This window comes from Cervus elaphus, chromosome 10, assembly GCF_910594005.1.
Source record: "Cervus elaphus chromosome 10, mCerEla1.1, whole genome shotgun sequence".
Classification (NCBI taxonomy): domain Eukaryota; kingdom Metazoa; phylum Chordata; class Mammalia; order Artiodactyla; family Cervidae; genus Cervus; species Cervus elaphus.
Window position 1 is genome coordinate 51252407 of NC_057824.1, and position 22699 is coordinate 51275105.

A 22699-nucleotide genomic window follows, 5' to 3' on the forward strand; every position below is an offset into this window, starting at 1 on the left:
ATATAGGAAAGACTGGGAACAAGGAAGGTAGAGTTGTTTACCATAGCAGAAAGCCAGTGGTTATTGTCCAAAGTCAAGAAATCAAGAATATTAATCAAAACTATGGCAGTAAATACGAAAGAGCACTTTCAGTGGAGCTGTTACATGGGAGTAAGGCCAGGGGTGGGGAAGGGTTGAGGCAGGCATTATTTTCCATGATAAGCCTCTATCAGTGTCTAATAAAATGCATCTAATAAAATAAAAGTTAATAAATAAACTTTTAATAATAATAAAAGTTACAATGTTCTTTAATAAAGAACAGTTATAATAAAATAAAAGTTATTATGTTCTTTCTCCCCTACTAACATGTAATGGAGAACCTCTTTATCCCAAAGAATACATGTGTCATGTCTCTGCCCTTTGCAAATTGTGTGGGTTTTTTATTCTTTGTTGCTTGGGCCTCTACAAACAAGGTACACATTTTGGTGGAGGCAGTCAGTAAACAGATTTGACTGGTCTACCTGGAAAGATTAATATTGTGAAGCTTATTGTTTGTTGGTGGGACAAATATATTCAGTCACCAAATATATTCAGAGCCTTGTAGGAATGATTTCTTGTCTGTAGCATCAGATTTAGGATAGCATTTTAAATTTAGACCAATGTTCTAAATAGTTGCTTGTCTTATACCTGTCATAGTGCTTCTCTCTCTGTTTATGACCTTCTATTGATGTAGAAATGACGCTATTAAAAATGAAATCCGTGACATCTGCAGAGACAGAGCATCATGAAGCCCAGAATGGGCAACCACATCTCCACCTCTGCTGCTGTGAGCACAGGGCCTGGTGCACACTCCAAAAATACGTACTGAGTGAACTGATGACCAGGAGAAAAGACCAGTGACCCCCTACAAAGAAAGTTCCAGGCAGTCCTGTGTCTTGGAGCCATCCACACCCATCCCTCTCCTAGTAATTAGGCAGAGCAAAAACATCTCTTAGAAATGTCTGTTCTGTTGCCCAAATTCCTGTCCATTGAGTCAGTGATCCTATCCAACCATCCAACCAACCTGCCACCCTGTTCTCCTCCTGCCTTCAATCTTTCCCAGCATCAGGGCCTTTTCCAGTGAGTTGGCTCTTCGCATCAGGTGAGGTGGGCAAAGTACTGGAGCTTCAGCTTCAGCATCAGTCCTTCCAATGAGTACTCAGGCTTGATCTCCTTCAGGACTGACTGGTGGGACCTCCTTGCAGTCCAGGGGACTCTCAAGAGTCTTCTCCAACACCACAGTTTGAAAGCATCAATTCTTTGGCACTCAGCCTTCTTTATGGACCAAAAATCTTCTTTATTGATAGCCAAAACACTGTCCATGTACTTAAGTTCCTGTCATGCACCCGTGTTTGCTGTCACTAGTGTGACAGCCATTAACTGACCTGAACCCAAAAGCAGCACTGGCTTCTGCACTGACAGCCCCCTGCAGGCTGTGCTCTGTGGGGGCTGCATGTCTGCTACGGGCTCCGTCTACAGTCAGCTCTAGGCAGCTCCAGGGCAGGCGTGGCCAGGCTCACGTGGCCGCACCAGTTCCCTCAGTCAGGATGGACGTGCTCTTTCCTGCTTTCAAATCGGCATCCGTGACTTTGTGGACGGTGCCATTGGGCACACATGGGGATCTTCGGCTATGCAGTGACGACCTCTGAAGGTTACTTGGTCTAGTAGTCACTTATTTTCTTAATTTGGTTTTTTGTTTGTTTTTCAGAATGTTTTGGAACAGTTCAATCCTGGGCTACGAAATTTAATAAACCTAGGGAAAAATTATGAAAAAGCTGTTAATGGTAAGTGTCTCTTTTCTAAATTTATAAATATAGAGGATGTACAAAAGCCACTTATTAAATATTTTACTTAATTATTTTTAAATACTTGCTACTGAATTTCTAAAATATCTTTAAATTGGTACAGTTTATAATTAATCTACAGAAACTTTGCAATGGTAGGATATTAGTTTATTTGAAATAAGTGAATTGAATAATAGACTACTATAAGTGACATATCTTAAATATCAGATTTTGCTTTTTGAAACTGCTTAATCTTTTATATCATTAAAATATAAACATGTTTACTACCTTATAAACCAAATTTTTTGTAAACCAATATATTAAAAAGGTAGTTAAACTATTAGGATCCTAAAGCATAGGAATTACTCTCCTTTTTATACAGAAGAATTTCTGATCTTTGAGTGTATCATTGGGTGGGGATGGGGGGGCGATATATCACTTTTGCTAGTAATAGTGAGAAATAAGATGTTTAGCCTGAATGGAAAAACATCTAAATTAAAAGTTGAACTTAGATTCTCATTTAAAATGGACTCAAGCATTGGCTTTTGTGTCTCTGTGAATTAGAGTCAGTTGCTGGTTTGAACAGATTTCATTTGAGGAAGGTGATATGCACCTTCACGTGCATTCCCCTCCCCAATCCCCTCCCCAAGGCGGGTGTTATCAGTGATCACCTTGAAAATAATCACCAAATTCTAACACGGTCAGAACCATTCTCCATATGTAGCACGTGTCACCCACCCGCCAAACATTCAGATCCCAGTTTCGCCATCTACCCTGATTCACTAGGCCCAGCATGTAACATAAGTAGAAAGTTTAGTTTCCAACAGTTTGAGATTTGAAGAAGCCTTCAGGTCAAGCTCTGTGTCTTTTCTCCCCATCTTGCTTCTGTCCGTCACAATACCCCCACCTCCAGCTGCTCCCTGGTGATGTTTTGAAAATAAATCTGCACCCTCACACCCTCAGCCTGGGCATGTGCCAGGAGAGGGGAGGTGCTGGCAAGACTTGGGACCCTGGACGACGGGCTCCCTGCAGTTGCAGTCGCTGCAGCGATAAGCTGCTTGTTGGCTTTCCTCTGGGCCTTGGCGCTCTCAGCCACTGTCCAGTGTCAGGAAGTGCAGCAGGCCTGGCCTTTTCCTCCCTCGCACCCCCGGCAGTGTAGATGACTTCTGTGGGTGCCCCCTCCCTCTTTTAACAAGCTGGAGCTTTGTTTTGCAAGCTGACTCTCCCCTGATGAGGGGGTGGGGGCCTTCCCTGGTGGCTCAGAAGGTAAAGAATCCACCTGTAATGCTAGAGACCCCGGTGTGACCCCTGGGTCAGGTAGATCGATCCCCTAGAGAAGGGAATGGCCACCCACTCCGGTATTTTTGCCTGGAGAAGTCCATGGACAGAAGAGCCTGGCAGGCTACAGCCCATGGGGTCACAAAGCGTTGAACATGACAGAGACTAACACTTTCACTTTTTTCTCCCCTGATGATCGCCTAGTCACAAAAACACAAAGTCATCACCTTATCCATCACCATGAAGGAGAGCAGTCTGACCTGCAATTGTTTTTTTCCTTTCTAGCATGAGCTGCCTCTCTGAGGCAGAGATTTATAAAGTGACGCAGCGAACAGCCCACAGCTTAGCCTCCTGCTAACAGGACTTCTCCCCAGAGGCCTCTTATCACTTTAATACCTCCTGAGGCCTATTTTGCACTTCATAAGGTGTTTCCAGAATTTCTGCAGGCCATCTGTTTTTAGCTGAAGCCATTGAGAAACTTCAATAAAACGTGTCAAGTCCTTGGCAAGAGTCCGTAGTACAGTCAAGGCTGCCACGCGTGCATCAGGACCAGGCACTGCTGCTGAAGAACACGGTCACGGGGGTCTGAGCCAGAAGTCAGGGGAAGAGCAGGCAGGAGGCCATGCGGGAGCTGAGCGGGGTAACCGGTGGCAGCAGGCAGCCGCTGCTTTCTAGTGCTCCAGGCAGAAGAGACAGCCTGCAAGCCAAGACCCGGGGTCCGCACTCGCATGGGTGCGGAGCATGGGGGAACAGAAAACTTAAGGTGGAATGAGGTCCCATTATTAGTGTATGTGGATGCAGCGTCGGTTACCTGTTGCCGTGTAACACACTGCCCCTGAGTTTGATGGCTTCAGATGACAATAGTTCGCTATTTCCAATGGTCCTGTAAAGGCAGTACAGTTGCCTGTATGCCCGAGACTCTGCATTGCAGTCAGAATCAGCTGCGGCCAGGGCTGGGCTCACCTCCTCTCTCAGGCCTGGCTGGTAGTCCCAAGAGTACAAGCCCCATGGGAGTTATGCCTGCTAGTACCCCGTTGGCCAAAGCAAGTCACATGACCAAACCACGCCTCTGTGTCCTAGGCAACACCACCAGCTGGGAGTTCTGGGAGGTGTGATTCATTGAAGGCCACAATTGTAAAAATCCACGATGAACTCTGTGGAGTGAGACAGGCTCACCCAGGGCAGTGGGAGGCCACTGAAGCTTTTTGAGCAGAACTGTAACCTAGTGAAATCATATTTTAAGGAAAATTTTTCTGGTGGAAGTGTGTACTTTAGGTTGATGAAATAGCTGGTCAGCCACTAAATGAGAACTAATAAGCCTCATTCCTTAAAGCAGTAGCCGGTATAAAATCTCTTAATATATTTACAAGAGGGAACTCAATTATGAAAATACCAGTTTATTCTTTTTTTCAGGATAAATAATTTTTACATTAATACAGCTTTATCATAAAAGCAGGATATTTTACTAGACTAAGAAGGTTTAATAGTTTTAAACATAAGTCAACAGTTAGTGAAACTGAAAAACTGAAAAAATTTGAAACTGTTGAAATTGAAAAAATTTCAATGTAATATGTGGATGCAGACCAAAAATTTTGTTTGTGTGGTGTAATCCTGTATTACCCTTCTCCAGCTAATTTGCTTTTCAGCTTATCAGTACCTTACAATTTTAAATTTTCCCACGAAAATATTACATATATTAACTTGACAGCTTACTGGCTATAAGCCTTGTTTTTAGGTGGAGTCACCTCTTTTTCAGTGCTAGCTGAGACCAAAGAGTCAAAAAGCACCGTGATTTGCACCGAGGACGTGAACACACCCGCTGGAGTTCGTGCACTGCCTCTGTTTCTGCACTGACCTTGGGTCTGGCCCAGAATGTCTCTCCTCTGCTCTCCTCCCTGAAACAGGGTGGTAACATCAGCACCCTGTGTCTTAATGCCGTCTGGTAGATGAATTATCTTAAGTAACGATTTGGAGAGTCTACCTAAATGCTATTTGTTGTTGCTCTTTTTTTTATAATTATGCTTTATGGTTATCCTCAGTTCAATTCAGTTGCTCAGTCGTGTCCAACTCCCCATGACCCCATGGACTGCAGCACTCCAGACTTCCCTGTCCATCACCAACTCCCAGAGTTTGCTCAAACTCATGTCCATTGAGTCGGTGATGCCATCCAACCATCTCATCCTCTGTCATCCCCTTCTCCTCCCGCCTTCAATCTTTCCCAGAATCAGGGTGTTTTCCAATGAGCCAGTTCTTTGCATCAAGTGGCCAAAGTATTGGAGTTTCAACTTCTGCATCAGTCCTTCCAAGGAATATTCAGGACTGATTTCCTTTAGGATGGACTGGTTTGATCTTGAGAATTCCTTGCACTGCAAGAGCCTTCTCCACCACCACAGTTCAAAAGCATCAATTCTTCGGCCCTCAGCTTTCTTTATAGTCCAACTCTCACATCCACACATGACTACTGGAAAAATCATAGCTTTGACTAGATGGACCTTTGTTGGCAAAGTAATGTCTCAGCTTTTTAATATGCTGTCTCGGTTGGTCATAACTTTTCTTCCAAGGAGCAAGCGACTTTTAATTTCATGGCTGCAGTCACCATCTGCAGTGATTTTGGAGCCCCGCAAAATAAAGTCTCTCACTGTTTCCTTTGTTTCCCCATCTATTTCCCATGAAGTGATGGGACCGGATGCCATGATCTTAGTTTTCTGAATGTTGAGTTTTAAGCCAACTTTTTCACTCTCCTCTTTCACTTTCATCAAGAGGCTCTTTAGTTCTTTGCTTTCTGCCATCCTCAGTCTTATGAAATAATACTATAGTAGACCATTACATTTTCTAAACTTATGTGTATATGCATGTAGTAAAAGCTGTAACTTTTTAAATTTTTTAACTCTACAAGACCTGCAAAAGTAGTTTCATCTGTCATGAAACTCCTACTTTTTTGGCCTTCAGTATCTTCAACCAGACTTATAGATCAATTAATTCTATGACCTCTTCCGCCTTTTTTCAACTTGAAATATCTTTTAAAATCCATCTTTGAAAAACAATACCCACTCTAAAATGGGTCAGAGTGGCTGGTGTGGCCTCAGGTTTTTTTCTCAGTGCGAGGAGATTGCTTAGGGCTCTTTTATCTTCAAAATCCTGTGATCTCCAAGGCTCCCAGGCAAAGTGAGGTCTGTGTAAGAAGCCAGCCTTTGAACAAGATAAAATATTTTCTCCAAAGTCACACTAAATAGCCTAGGTCTTGTTGAAAGTCTTGCTTACTGCATACTGTCAGTCTCCTGAAACCCAGCCTGCTGTAAAGTAAAAGAAGGAATTGGTATTAGCAGCTTTGACTAGTTTGTCCAATACACATACTATTAGGGCATTTTTAGATTAACATCTTTTGTTTCAGAAAAGAAACTAACTTGCCCAACAAGGTCATGTTAGTTAGTTGGAAGTAACAGTGGAATTCAAACCCATATTCGTCTTGCTTCTGACACGCTGTCCAACCACCGCCCACCCCACCCCTCAAAAAAAGGAAAGAAAAAATAAACCAAATCAAAAGCAGATTTCTATACCTTATAATGTAGTTTTCAGAATCTGTTTTAAAGGAGAAATGTGATTTTTTAAGATAATTAGGATCCAGCTTGTATAGCAATAAGTTTTCATGTCTCTGCCAGAAAGGAGGGGAAAGAAAAGCAGAGCATTCAGTTATTTTTCAGGTAATTGTGTTGTTTTTTGAAATGATAATGTGTTTCAGATTTCATACACTTTTCTCCTGGCAACAGTATGGTAGTTGCTTGTGCCTTAGATTATCTGTTTCAACAGAAAAAAGTAAAAATGCCGTCAAAGGTCCGGTGCCTAGGCCACCCCACACAAGCCCCTCCAGCTAACAGCTCGCAGGCTTGTGTTGCTGTTAAGTAACCAGCCTGGCTGGAGTGGACATGTTCCAGCCTTGATCCTGTGTCAGGAACACAGCCGCTCTGGGACTGGCGTCGAGAGCAGCTGCTCTGGACCTCCAGCCCCTGCAGCCGAAGGTTCCCAGGGCTGGTCAGAGGCAAGGATGCCCTGGGTGCTGTCCGGCGGTGGGGACCTCCACTCCAGCACAGCTCTCGAGCACCACCGCTGCCCTCTCAGCCACACTCGCCTTGGCCACAAGGGACTCAGATGTTTGGAAGGAAACCTGTATTGCTTCCTCCTTTCTGGGTGTGACGGTTCTGTGTGTCACTTTCCCTCTCCAGCTATGATCCTGGCAGGAAGAGCCTACTACGATGGAGTGGCCAAGATTGGGGAGATTGCCACCGGGTCCCCCGTGTCGACAGAGCTGGGTGAGCTGACCGTCCGTCACCTGCACACCTAACTGAGCCGCGGTTCCTGGGCTGCCGTCCCGCGCACCCTGAGACGAGCACTCAGGGAAGTGGCACAAATCCAGAGTAGAAGGGGGCCTCGGGTCCTTCACCTCTGCGGTGATGGCCTCCCTGTGGTCTGTCCGTGGTGGGCGCTTAGAGGAGGGCAGGCCACTGGGAACTGAGCTTCTGCCCTGAGGTTTGGGCCCCAGGTCCCCCTTGAAGCCTGAAGCCCGGGAGCCTTGACCTAGATTCCTAACTGGAGGGGTGAGCACCGGGCCTCCCGCCGCTGGCTGAGCGTTTCCTGTGAGTCACCCCGCAGAGTCCGGCTCCTTTACGCTCTGCTCTTGGCCGTCACTGCTTCCCCAGTCGCCCTGGGTTGTGATTTTTCCGGTTTTGCTGGTATGAATGGATCCCCTGTGCACTCGCGGAGGGTGCGGGCAGCCACACCTGGGCGCGCCAAGGCTTCTCCGTACAGAGCCCGCTCACTGCCATCTCCAGAGCCTCACACAGAAGCATCATTTAAAAAACTTGTTGAACACATCTTACTTGATAAAGGGTAACATTTCAGACTTGACAGTGTGTGTCAGAATTTGGAAAGGATTGGAACACTGTGTGTACTTTCTTTTTAAAGACAAGTGCGTCCCTCTCCAGTTAAAAAGTGGACCGGGAGGCAGAGGAGGGGCAGAGGAGCATGTGTTTAAGGTTCACATAATGCACGCCGTTTCTGTGCTGAGTGTCTTGAGGGTTTTTTAGGTACGGTGTTTTTCCAAGATTGCTTGGAAAAAACTCTTAACTGACCCATAAAAGCCACGGAACAAGTTCAAGGTGTGGTGACGGTTCTGGGGTGGGAGGCTGGGCTGCTGGGTAAGGCAGTGGCTCTGGGCCCTTGTTAACATTCTCTGACAACTTTTGTACTTAAAAGAGTTCATAGTCTTGAAACCTGTAGCCAAAAGTGATGTGATGCCTGAAGTGATGCTGAATGATGAATAAATCAGCACTGCGATATGTAATAGAATCGGTTACCTGCAGAAAATTTTCAAAACCCTGAGTTGTCTTCTGTTGGTGCCATTAACTTCTGCATGCTCCGGCAAGATCTGAATTCTAGTAACTCCGTCCAAAGTGGATGAATTTAATAAAATACACAATGTTAAAAAAAAAAATTACATGCTGTTATGTAGACAGAAGCAGTAAAACTTAGGATGTTTGAGGGATGATTGGACTGATTATAGGGTTCCAAAAATAGAACTTAATTAAAAAGAAGCATCCTATTTATGTCAGGCATTGGGCAAAAAAATGCCTGACCCTTAGGTTAAAACATATGGCGCTTTGACTCACCGTCATTCACTGTGCCTTTTTAATGTTTTATGGTTCTTGCCACTGTTTGAATAAGACTTCTGTTCCACACCTTACTTGATTCAGCTGTGAGTTCATACTGTTGAATCAACTGTTTCCACAGCAACCATGTTGTTACAAACATAGTCTTACAGCTTCAGCTTCAATGAGGAAAGCTTTCCTGCGTGTGTGTTTCATTCAGAGGGGATGGAAATTACTCGATGTGTTTCATTTTTGTTCCAAGTTGTCCTTTTCACTTATATTCACTGTATCATATACTTAATTTTTTACTGACAGCCATTCCACGAGAAAGTTCTGTCCTTGTTGGAGGTGCTTTTGGAGGCCTGACATGTTCTGCTTTTGATTCACTTAGTTTATCTTGTTAAAGTTTAGACTAAAATACTACCCTGTTTCTATTTAAATTCCTGTATGGAAGAGCAGAGGACAATTCATAGGAAAGAGAGAAAGACCTAAAGTAGATTGTGTTGTCTTTCTTGTTTTTCAAGAAGATGTTCTTGTCTGGTTTCTGACCTTGTGGTATTGGTGTTAAGACCCGGAGAGGAAGTGTGTGCCCGGGCTCCTCACCTCCGCACTTGACTATGCTTCCCTGAGGCCAAGGGAAAGGAAAGAGGCAGCCAGTCAGGTCGCTGAAGAGGAAGAAAATGGAAACCGCACGGTGGGGACCTTTTCCAGAAGGAGATGACCGGGAATCATTGGTGTCACAGCAGCCAAAGCCTGGGAAGGGGTGGCACATGTGCTGTTTTGAGCTCAGTGCTCTAGGGTCCCACCCAGGAACACCAGGTGTCATGGGGTCGAGGAAGATGGAAATACCAGAAGTCTTACAGACATAACATTTGGCTTCTTATGCCTGTTGCCTGACTTTTGGACTGCTGTGCTTCGTGTAGAAACTCAGGTCTTGGTAAATGCGTGCTGTGAGCTGCGTCCTCCATGCGTTGCCTCGTCTCATCCTCGGAAGTCCTGTCAGTGGACGTTACCTCCCAGGTTTGCAGGGCGGGCGCTCAGCCCGCGTTTCCTCGGGGAGCCTGGTAGACTGTAAGAGTCAACCTGGCGGTCATGGCTTCCGCACGGGAGTGAGAGAACCTCCGTGGGCAGCCACGTGCGCTGCAGCCAAGCAAGGCAGGAGGGCTGTGGAGGTCGTGACCTCTGGGCGAGGGTGGTCAGCAGCGTAGGTGCCACCCAGGAACGGCCCTGTGGCCAGGCCGGGGAGGCCGGCCCGATCTTACTCTCCCCTGAGGCTGCCCATCGCCTGAGACGGGCTCAGTGAAGCTTGCGTTGCTACAGCGCTGTTGTCAGCCTGTGCCGCCGCGGGCCACACGCCACCTCCTGAGTGGGGGCAGGACCGAGGGAGCCGACACATTCTGGGTGGCTGGGAGATGGAAGGAGAGAGTGCGTTCTAGAGTCTCCTAGACCAGAAAGATGCCTCTCTCGTCACTTCATACGTTCACAAGTGTTTGAGAACTCAAAAATCAGTGCCAGTTGTTTTCATTGACTTTGTTCTCTTCCATGAAGTGGGTGATATGTTCATAAGAATACACATTTTGCCTTGATTATCCTTGATAATCAATTCAGTTCATGAATATGAACAGATTTTTTTCAATTCTCTCTATTGTATCTTTATTTTCTATTTCATTAATCTCTACTCTTACCCTTATTTTCTTCCTTGTACCATCTTTGGGATTACTCTACCGTTCTTTTCTAATTTCTGAAATAATACATTTAACTCATTTTAAGTATAGGCAAGACCACAAAGATAGCCATACAAGTTAAAACTATGCAAAGCCATCTTAATCAGTGGGAGAAATTATGATTGTCCTGTGACCTTTAAAAATGTTTGTCAAAAAAAAAAAAATGTTTGTCAGAAACACTAAAAACTCTCTTACTGTCAGTTATAAATGTATAAGGAAATGGAAGATTGACTTGGAACTTTTAAAATTTCTGTTAGCACTGTTTTGTAGTTTTTTTCATAGAAGTCTTACACATTTTTATACATGCATTTTTAGATATTTATGGTGTTTTTAAAAGGCCTACTGTATATGGCATTTAAATTTTTTCTAGTCAATTCTGTTGAGTTTTCAGTTTCATTCTTTCTCATTACTATCCAAATTAATTTTATCATATTTTTATAATTGCTTTATTGAGATCTAATTAATACATAGTACAGTTCACCCATTAAAGTAATATAGTTTAATGATTTTTAGTATATTCACAAAGTTTTAAATTATCCTCAGAGTCAACTTCAGAATATTTTTCTCACTCCAAAAAGAAATCCCATACCCATTAGTAGTCACTTCCCATTCACCCCCAACTCCAGCCATATTTAACCATTAATATGTTTTGTCTATTATAAGTATGGTTTTGCTAAACATTTCATATAAATGGGATATTGTGTAGATCTACCATGTTTAATTTTATCAGTTGATGGACATTTGGGTTTCTTCTACCTCTTAGCACTAAAAATACTGCTACTATGAGCATTTGTGTACAAATTTTGTGTTTACCAACATTTTTCCATCTCTTGGGTATACACTTAGGAGTGGAATTGCTGGTTCATATCGTAACTCTAAATATAACCCTTTGAGGAACTGCCAGACTGTTTTCCAAATGGAATACACCATTATACATTCCACCAGTCTTCCCAGATAGCGCTAGTGGTAAAGAATCTGCCTGCCAATGCAGGAGACACTATAGATAGGGGTTCAATCCCTGGGTCAGGAAGATCCACTGGAGTAGGAAATAGCAACCCACTACAGTGTTCTTGCCTGGGAAATTACATGAACAGAAGGAGCCTGGAGAGCTTCAGTCCCTAGGGCCACGGAGTCGGACATGACCAAGCACCTGAGCACACACGTTCCACCAACAGTGTATGAGGGGCCCAGTTTCTCTACATCTTTGCCAACACTTGTTATTGTCTTTTTGTTTGTTTGTTTGTTTATTGTAGCCATCCTAAGAAGTATGAAATACTACCTCATTTGGATTTTGATTCACATTTCCTTAGTGGCTAATGATATCAAGCATCTTTTCACATTCTTACTGGCCATTACATATCTTCTTTGGAGAAATGTCTATTCAGATCTTTGCCCATTTTTAATTGGGTTATTTGTCTTTTAGTTATTGCATTTGCCGATCAACTTTTTAAAAAGGTTTTGTTTTCTGTTTTGATCCTTTTTATTATCTATGTAGTTTGGGGTTCTTGATGGTCTAATTCTGCTGATGCTTTGTGGTACCTCTTGATTATCATTCACGAGAGAGTCTTTCTGTAAGGGTTTTTTTGTCATCTCATTGTTCTCTTGCGTGTTGGGGTCACCTATGGAGGTATAAAAGTTTTGTCATTGAAAGTCACCAAGAAATGAAAAGTAGAAATGCCAAGTAATAGCGGAGCTTCTCTGATTTAAATTATCTTTACTTCTTAGAAAATAAAAAGTTGATATAATAGGACTTGCCATTTGATAAAACTCTTATAAAATATTTAGAACTTAAAGCAATAGAAATAGAACTTTTAAATAGAACTTTAAAGCAATAGAAATGCTCCTTTATTTTCTATCATATTCATACAAAGGTATTCTGCCAATTTTGTGGGGAAGTGGCTCAGATTTTATAGAAAATACTTTAAATATCTAAAATGTATAAGCTATTCTAATTGTCTAAAACTTAAGAAAAAACAGCAGATTTTAATTTTCTATAGGTCAGTTATATATCCTCCTCCCAAGGAAGTCATTCCTGATGGCTTTCTCTTGAAACTTAAAGTCCTTTATGAATAAAGTCTGTTCTCCTATTTCAGAGAATATTGAGAAAATGTGTCATTACTTTTTCTCAACTCTAATTTACACTGATAGAAAAATATTTTAATGATTCAAGAGAAATGCCAAATTTTAGTCATTTTTGTGCTAAATGCTCTCTATCACTTGAAAATTCCAATAAGAATTAGCATATATTTTGAAATTGCCTTCAAATTCAGTTTACTGAAGCCTCACCTTTTATCAGTTGTACCTTAACTGAGCAAACTAGAGCCAAGGGTCTGGCCAGCACCGATTGGTAACTGACATTTTAGTGGGACCCGGCCGTGCCCACTTGTTCATGGTTGTCTGCAGCTCCTGTCAGGGTGCAGAGGAGTTCGGCCTCTGAGACCTGAACTGTTTGTGACCTGGCCCCTGGCAGGCCCTTATCTGACAGTGGAAGGCCTATAGGGTCATCCCATTGCTTAAGTCAAGACTGAGCGACCATGTGAGGGGTTTGATATCCTCCTCTCCAAAGAAAGCAGCTCCTTAACCACCTGGGTTTAGCACTGCACTTTCTGGGATTGTTCCTACAGACTGTTACTAAGTGCTTGAGTTTAACACACATCACAGCACCGTCCCAATAACCACAGCAGGCAAACAGCTCAGGGGCAAAACCGCCTTGCTCTGTCAGGAGGGAGGAACGAACAAACAAACGCAAAGCGAAAGACCAGAGCTCTGCAGTCAGGATTTGGCAGGTAAAATATTTTAATCCACTGTGTTTGTCAAAGAGTAAGTCATATGAATAATGTTCATGTGACTCAGGTTGTCAGGGTGTGTACCTGGAACTGTGCACATAAATCTTTATCACAGGTACACAGTTCCACTCTGGGAACAGTGCTTGTTTAAAAGAGGAAACTGAAGTTTGTCTAAAACTTCCAGTTTTGTCTTTAAATCAAATCACGTTTATTTTTTAAAACTTAGAAAATATGGAAAACGTTGGAAAGGGAAAACAGAAATGGTCAGGGGAAAATATTTTGGCAAAATATTCAAAAGAAACTTTGAATCAGTTTTTTCATCTTTAAACCATAGAAAAATAAAGCTTGTTCTCATTTATTTCTCAAGGAATAACAGGGGACTCTGCTTTGGGGAGCTGACAGATTTCCTGTGAGGTGTAAGGACCTCAACATTACATCTATTTAGACTATGTTACTTTTTTCCAATTCAGCCAGCTATTACATTATTTTGAAACATCTATTAAATTGTTTAGGCCAATTTCCTAAATTGAGTGCAAAACAGAAGATTTTATCTCTTCAGTATCAGGGAACCTAGACAATCATAGGTTTGCTTTTGTAATTGAGATGCAGTTTTAAAAAATGTTTATTACACTTTTGTCTTGTTGACACTCAAAATCCAAACTGACAGTCTTGGGTCTTAAAAATAAGAGCAGGGAAAAAAAAAAAAAACAACCTGAAATATTTTTAAAGAAATGTTATTTCTAAAAAAAAAAAAAAGAAGAAGAAATGTTATTTCTTCAGAGAAGTATCTTAAACAGATTCCTAAAATTTAGGTAAAATAGAGTTAATACTAGAGACAGTGAGAAAGCTAAGTTGAGCCAAAGCAGTTGTTATTGAGCAAAACCATTTATCTTTTAGTTTCGGGTAAGGCTCACTTTAAAGAGATTAAACTCCTTCCCACAAAAATAGGAAAGAGTTAATAAGGAATTTATTTTATTTGTTTAACTTTGTGCCTGCCAAATGCATATGAACGCCTTTGCTCACCATGATAATTCTCTAAAGCAGGTGCTATTATTATTTTCATTTTACAGATGAGGATACTGGTGTTCGAAGAGAGTTAGATAACTTGCCGAAGTCACTCATCTGGTTAATGGCAGGTTAATTGGAGCCCAGGAAGTCTGCCAGTAGTACAGCCTATTATGCTGATTTAATTTCCTACATGTGGAAAAGATGAGCTTTTTCTGATGTGATTAATTTTATGGTGTCAGATCATCCTGTCCATTATAGTTCAGATAAAAGGTTGTGTAAAATAGTAAAGCATTATACAATCTGAAATTGATTCTTCATGTAGGAGTCTGTATTTTGTGTTTTCATCAGATATAATCAAGGCTTTGTAAATCATATTACAAACATTTATTCAGTTCAGTTCAGCTGCTCAGTCGTGTCTGACTCTGCAACCCCATGAACCGCAGCACTCCAGGCCTCCCTGTCCATCACAAACTCCCGGAGTCCACCCAAATCCATGTCCATCGAGTCAGTGATGCCATCCAACCATCTCATCCTCTGTCGTCCCCTTCTTCTGCCCTCAATCTTTCCCAGCATCAGGGTCTTTTCCAGTGAGTCAGCTCTTCTCATCAGGTGGCCAAAGTACTGGAGTTCCAGCTTCAACTTCAGTCCTTCCAATGAACACTCAGGACTGATCTCCTTTAGGATGGACTGGTTGGATCTCCTTGCAGTCCAAGGGACTCTCAAGAGTCTTCTCCAACACCATGGTTCAAAAGCATCAATTCTTTGGCGCTCAGCTTTCTTTATAGTCCAACTCTCAAATCCATACATGACCACTGGAAAAACCATAGCCTTCACCAGACGGACCTTTGTTGGCAAAGTAATGTCTCTGCTTTTTAATATGCTGTCTAAGATGGTCATAACTTTCCTTCCAAGGAGTAAGCATCTTTTAATTTCATTGCTGCAAACACCATCTGCAGTGATTTTGGAGCCCAGAAAAATCCATGACCATGGATTTGTAATGATTTACAAATCCATTTCATGGATTGTAAATCATTTGTAAATGATTTACCATTTCAATTTTCAAGTGGCAGTTGCACCTCTTTTGGAGCAAAAAAAAGGTCTAACTATGGAGAAAGATAGGCTTAAAAATTATGAATGTACAGTTTGTAACATCTACATAAACACATACAGGGAGTCCATATACCATCTAGGCATATTGGTATACATGCATGCTTGCTCAGTCGCTTCAGTCCTGTCCAACTCTTTGTGACCCTGTGGACTGTAGCCTACCAGGCTTCTCTGTCCATGGGATTTTCCAGGCAAGAATACTGGAGTGGGATGCCATGCTCTCCTCCTGGGGATCTTCCCGACCCAGGGATTGAACCTGCGTCTTCTGTATCGCAGGTGGGGTCTTTACGCTGAGCCACCTGGGAAGCCCCCAGGCATATTGATATAAGTATATATAAATTCCTAAAACTATGAGAAGGTGTTCTGTATTGTAAATTGTACCTCTCTACAGAGAGGTTATAGGAAAGGTATTCCTTCTCCCAGCTTTGAAGTAGCCGTATGTGCAGTGATGTATCATAATTAGGAAGAACTACAGGTACGAAACTCCCCTGGTGGCTCAGAGGGTAAAGTGTCTGCCTGCAATGTGGGAGACCCAGGTTTGATCCCTGGGTCAGGAAGATCCTCAGGAGAAGGAAATGGCTGCCCACTCCAGTACTCTTGCCTGGGAAATCCCATGGACAGAAGAGCCTGGTGGGCTACAGTCCATGGGGTCTCAAAGAGTTGGACACAACTGAACAACTTCACTTTCACTTTTCACAGGTATGAAAGGGCTTCCCCGGTGGCTCAGCAGTAAAGAATCCACCTGCAATGCAGGAGATGCGGGTTCAACCCCTGAATCAGAAAGATGCCCCGGAGAAGGAAATGCTGCCAAAGAGCAGCCGGTCAGGGGGCCACCGCCATTGCCCTGTCTCCGTGAGGTGAGGCGGGCGCGGGCGCTGCCTCGCGACAACCTCGCCCCTCACCTGAGAGCCGCCTGCACCCCCCCAGCCCCTCGCAGGTGTCTTGCTCTATTCACAGTGCTGTGCTGGGCCTGAATCAGGAGGCAGCCCTGCTTACTTAACTTCTCTGCAGAGCACATCATGAGAAACGCTGGGCTGAAAGAAGCACAAGCTGGAATCAAGATTGCCGGGAGAAATATCAATCACCTCAGATATGCAGACGACACCACCCTTATGGCAGAAAGTGAAGAGGAACTAAAAAGCCTCTTGATGAAAGTGAAAGAGGAGAGTGAAAAAGTTGGCTTAAAGCTTAACATTCAGAAAACTAAGATCATGGCTTCTGGTCCCATCATCTCATGGGAAATAGATGGAGAGACAGTGGAAACAGTGTCAGACTTTATTTTTTTTGGGCTCCAGAATCACTGCAGAGGGTGACTGCAGCCATGAAATTAAAAGACACTTACTCCTTGGAGGCAAAGTTATGACCAACCTAGATAGCATATTAAAAAGCAGAGACATTACTTTGCCAACAAAGGTCCGTCTAGTCAAGGCTATGGTTTTTCCAGTGGTCATGTATGGATGTGAGAGTTGGACTGTGAAGAAAGCTGAGTGCTGAAAAATTGATGCTTTTGAACTATGGTGTTGGAGAAGACTCTTGAGAGTCCCTTGGACTGCAAGGAGATCCAACCAGTCCATCCTAAAGGAGATCAGTCCGTGTGTTCATTGGAAGGACTGATGTTGAAGCTGAAACTCCAATACTTTGGACACCTCACACGAAGAGTTGACTCGTTGGAAAAGACCCTGATGCTGGGAGGGATTGGGGGCAGGAGGAGGAGGGGACGACAGAGGATGAGATGGTTGGATGGCATCACCAACTCGACGGTCATGAGTTTGCGTAAACTCCGGGAGTTTGTGATGGACAGGGAGGCCTGGCGTGCTGCGATTCATGGGGTCGCAAAGAGTCAGACACAACTGAGCGACTGAACTGAACTGAACTGAACTGAACAAAAACACAAAATGCTAATGCAGAAAGAGGGGAGTTTATGCCAAGGAAGGGTGGCTTTGGTCAGAGGCACCAGGCCTCTGTGACTGGCTGAGGGGAGGACCACAGAGGTCAAGGGAGAGGGACGTGCCAGAGATGGAAGTGGTCAGAATCGCGGTGTGGGTGCGTCCTGCCCTGACCCTGCCAGACACCTGTTCTCAAGCACACTGGGGGCGCTGTGGGGGTCGTGGTCGGTTCCTTGTGAGCCCAAGAGGGGTTCTGAATGTTTCTGGTCTTCAGCCACTTGGAAGTAAATGCAGTTCCTCGGGTACTCTTTCCTGGTCTGAATGACTTAACAGAATTATTAAAAGTAAGGAGGCCAGTGCAAATCAACTATCCCTCAATTGAAAAAAAAAAAAAGGATGCCAAGGAGCACGTGAAAAGATGCTCAACATCATTAGCCATTAGGGACCTGCACATCATAACCACAGTGAGGTACCACTCCACACCCAACAGTGGCTGTAATTAAAGAGACGCCAGCATGTGTTGGTAGAGAAACAAAAACTCTTGCACTTTGGTGGGGGGGAATGTGAAATGGAGCAGCTGCATTGGAAAAGAGTTTATCAGTTCCTCAGAACAGGAACTTAAGACCCAGCAACTCCACCCCTTAAAGGTCTACTCAAGACAAACGTATGCCCACACAGAATCTTCACGTTATTCCCAGCAGGCACAAGGTGGAAACCACCCAAACGTCCAGCGGCTGATGAATCAATAAACAAAACACTGTGTATCCACACTGTGGAATGTTAATCACACATAAAAAAGAATGAAGTCTTGATGCATGCTAAAACATGGATGGAACTTGAAAACATCCTAAGCAACAGAAACCAGATTAAAAGGCCACATATTTAAGATTCCACTCATTCAAAAATTTGAATCAGCAAGTCCCTATGAGAAAAAGCAGATTGGTAGTTGCTGGGGGTTGAGGGATGGGACAGTGGGGAGTGACTTCTTAATAGGCACAGGGTTTCCTTTTCAGGTGGTGAAACGTTTTTGAACTGGGTAATTGATGGTTGTACGACATTGTGAATGTACTTAATGTCACTATTGGTAAATTTAGGTTATGTGTATTCTATTGCCAAAAAATATAAGTATGCCACTTCTGTTAAGTCTTCAACCCTAACTAATTCACACTAAAAACAATATAATAGACATTGTAATAATTTGAGGGGCTAGTTGTGCACATTTCCCAGTCCTCTGTGAAGGGTTTTAGTTGGCCCCACCCAACTCAGAATGAATAACATGGTAAATGAATTTTGAGGCGCACACTTTGAGTTGTAAAATGAGTGAGTCATTGGGATGTAATGTACAGCAAGATGACTATAGTCAATAACATCATCATGTATATTTGAAAGTTGCCCAGAGAGTAAAACTTCTTATGACGTACACAAAATTTTTTGTTAGCACTGTATGATAACAGGGGATAGCTAGACTTCTCGGGGTGGTCGTTCTGCAGTGTATGCAGACATTGCATCATCATGTTGTACACCTGAAACTAATGCAGTAGGGTATGTCAGTTATACCTCAATATAAAAAATTTTTTATGAATTTTGTTGACATTAATGGAAATACAAAATTCAGAAGTCTCACTGAATTCTCACAGCAGTCCTCAGAGGTGGGAGGTATCGGTTCCAACTTTTTATAAACAAGAAAATGAGAACTTAGGTTAAATAATTTCACATGGCTAGTTAGTAGTGAAGCTGGGTTTAAATTCCAATTGGTTGATTCCCTGGTGAATGAAGGGTTTCCCATAGACTTCAAGTCTCAGCTTTAAGGCCTCTCAGTTTCATGACATCTTTAAAAACCCTGTTGGTAATTTTGAATTTGGAATTTTGTACTCCTTAAAGCAGATCCCACAAAATTGGATTTCTACACAGAAAACGAATTACAAAAGTAGTCTTTAAAACCTGGAAGCCTGGGTGTGCAACAGAAGATGTACACATATTGTTCCTGAAATCCAGTGGAAGGAAGTCCCAGGAAGCCAGCATTTGGTATTTTCTGTATATTTGGCTGCCCCGGGTCTTAGTTGCAGCATGTGGGATCTTGTTCCCTGACCAGGGATGCAACCCTGGCCACCTGCACTGGGAGCTCAGAGTCTTAACCACTAGGCCACCAGGGAAGTCCCAGGAAGCCAGCATTTGGCTCAGTGTAGAAAATGGCCTTGGCACAAGTCCTTCTGTAAAAACCTGCTAAGGAGCTGTGAACAGCTGTGCTTATAGTAACATCTCGGAGGATTCTGAAGCGGGGTATCCTGATGGTAGTCCAGTAGTGTCTGCTCCAGGGAAAGTCCAGAGGGGGAGGGAACAGCAGCTACCACAGATGTGCCACCTCTGCCCCCACAGCGAGGCAAGGATGAGAGAAGTAGGCTCCAGGATGAGCTTGGAAATGTTTGTTGGTGGACTAAATGAGTGTATCAGATAAGGGTGTTGGGCTCCTCCCTTCTGACTCTGTGAATCAGGTTTCTCTAGGCTTTCTTGAAACCATGACTGTTTGCAAGCTTAGTAAACTTGATCCCCTTCAGGATATCTCCAGCTTAGTATGGGAGATTATGAAAATACACACACACACACACACACACAGCTTTAACACAGGACCAAGAGCAAGAGTGAAAGGTACAAAGCTACAGGATTCCCTCCTATGGGATCATACCTTCGGGTGGAGGAGGTGCTGAGTCAGGGGGTGCTGTAATCCTGTGGACAGCCCAGAGACGGAAGGGGGTGGATTCTGCTGGAGGGAGCAGAGGGACAGGACACGGGAGAGTTCAGCTTGCCTGGGATTCAGGGCTCGTGGAAAGGATCATGGGAGATTTTGGATATATAGGTTAGAGTTATTATTTTGAGTGATAGGCTACAGGTTCTGTGTTTCTATGTCTCATTTCAAATTGAAACAAGAGTATTATTAGGACTAAAAGGTTTTTTCATGATGAAAACCTGACTAATGTTTTAGGAGCATAAGTTCAAAGATTAAAAATTATGAGATGACTAAAGAGGCAAACTAAACAGCATGCTCTTTACAACTAAAACCTGGACTCTTGATGTCCAGAACAGGTCTGTTTCTGTAACTGTTGAGTGTAGTGAAGATGACACACACATATATATGACTCAGGTATTTATAACTCAGAGCCATGGCTGATAGTCAGCAGCTTCCATTTTTATAACAATAGAAATTTGTGACATACTAAGTAAGGTTTCTTTTTTTCTCTTCATATGTATATGACTGAATGTTTTGATATTATCTCTTATTCTCTGCTTGATCTCGCCCAACTTTCCATTTTGCATTAATATTTTAAAACAACTTATGAGTCCTCTAGGAAGTTTAGAAACCATTTGATAATGACTATGAAAATATACTTCAAGTTTTTAAAAAATTAATACTTTTACTGAAAAATGAACTTAACCAGTTTCAGTCTTTATGATTTTAAAATAGCTGTTTTAACATAATTAAAATCTGTGGTTATATAAACTATCTTGGGCACTGCTTTTTTTTTTTAATCGAAGGATAGTTGATTTACAGTGTTGTGTTTGTGGCGTATGGCAAAGTGATTCAGTTTATATATTATATATATATTCCTTTTCAGATTCTTTTCCATTATAGTTTATTACAAGATATTGGATATAGTTCCCTATACTGTATAGTAGGACCTCGTTTATTCTGTGTACAATGGTTTGTATCTGCTAACCCCAGACCCTAATCTATCCTCTCCCTGCCCTCCCCTTGGTAACCATAACTTTGTTTTCTGTGGCTGTAGTCTGTTTCTGTTTTGTAAATAAATTCCTCAGTATCTTTTTTTTTTTTAGATTCCACATATAAGCGGTACCATGTGATGTTTATCTTTGACTTACTCCACTCAGTATGACGATCTCTAGGTCCATCCATGTCGCTACAAATGGCGTTGTTTCATTATTTTTAATGGCTGAGTAATATGCCATTGTGTATGTGTATATACATGACATCTTCTTTATCCATCATCTGTCGAGGGACACCTAGGTTGCTTCCATGTCTTGGCTATTGTGACTAGCGCTGCTGTGATTCCTGAGGGGGCACTGCTGTTTTAATTGAACCTTCCATGTGTATTTCCTTGAATTTATAAGTAATCCATGTGATCATCATTCTGATGGCTGCCTCCGTCTCACTCATTTGTTTTCCTCTGTTGGTACCGAGGCAGAGCCCCTGTGCTCTGAGGGTGAGCACGGTAGTATTGGGATGAGGACAGGGTTTGTTTCTTCTTTACTCTCATGAAAAATTGTCCTTTAACAACAGCAACAAAAAAAGCCCTTCTATGGTTTTCTGAAAAGTACATAAAGCCCAGTATTCAGTAATCAAGGAATTGCAGTAGTTTTTCTTTCCTCATTTAAATAACAGTATGTTCACTTCAGTGAGCATCACTTGATAGGCATTGTTCTGGTCACTTAGGGATAAATCAACAGGTAAAAGGTCCCTGCTCTTGGGAACTTGCGTTCTAGTGAGTGGTAAACAGGTCTGATTTGCCAGGCGGTAATAAGGTGAGTGGAGAAGGCACTGGCACCCCACTCCAGGACTCTCGCCTGGAAAATCCCAAGGACGGAGGAGCCTGGTGGGCTGCGGTCCATGGGGTCGCTAAGAGTTGGACACAACTGAGTGACTTCACTTTCACTTTTCACTTTCATGCATTGGAGAAGGAAATGGCAACCCACTCCAGTGTTCTTGCCTGGAGAATCCCAGGGGCGGGGGAGCCTGATGGGCTGACGTCTATGGGGTCGCACAGAGTCGGACACGACTGAAGTGACTTAGCAGCAGCAGCAACAAGGTAAGGGGCCGATGAGTGATGGAAAAGAGGGATGGGATGTAGCCAATTTGGGTAGGGGGTCAAAGAGGTGCGGGCTAGAGGGAGAGCGGCAGGCAGATGTCTAGGGAGAGTAGTCCCTTGGAGGCTGGAAGTGCAGCATTCCCGAGCCCTTGTGAGCTTGGGTCGCAATTTGGAAGCTGGTCGGTAGAGGTGCAGTTAAGGCTGGAGAGAGGGGGGCTGAGGGCTGGAGAGGGGCTTGCAGGGGTGGGACAAGTCCCGTTGGGCCTTGTGGGTCATGGTAAGAAAGTTGTCTTTTAACCTGAGGTGGGGTTGGGGAGCTTCTGGAGATTTTGATCCCCAGAATGAAAAGGTTTGACTTAGCCTTTAAAAGGCTCTCTCTGGCTTCTGCCCAAAGAAGAGATTGTGGAAGGGTGGGACCAGGGAGACGGGGCGGGAGGCTGTGGTACCAGCGCAGGTGAGCAGCAGTGCTGGGCTGCACTGGGCATCGGCCGCCAGGGGTGGGGCCAGGGGTGTGGGGGTGAGGGCGTCAGGGTGGCTTTCAGAGGTCTCAGGGTTGGATGCCTGCTAGGCCCAGTGGAAATGTGAGTCCGGAGTTCCCTGTGTGTACGTGTAGTTCTCTGCCCCTGTGGACAGGAGAGGCCCGTCC

At 43.4% G+C, this 22699-nt stretch overlaps 1 protein-coding gene across 1 annotated transcript in view; it reads left to right on the forward strand.

Moving 5' to 3' along the window:
* The window catches only part of BAIAP2L1 (BAR/IMD domain containing adaptor protein 2 like 1), a 77072-nt gene that overhangs the window by 24989 nt on the left and 29384 nt on the right, over nucleotides 1-22699 (forward strand). The window contains exons 2-3 of the mRNA XM_043915307.1: nucleotides 1727-1802; nucleotides 7301-7387. Coding sequence (XP_043771242.1) covers nucleotides 1727-1802; nucleotides 7301-7387 — 163 coding nt within the window. The remainder of the gene's footprint in view (nucleotides 1-1726; nucleotides 1803-7300; nucleotides 7388-22699) is intronic.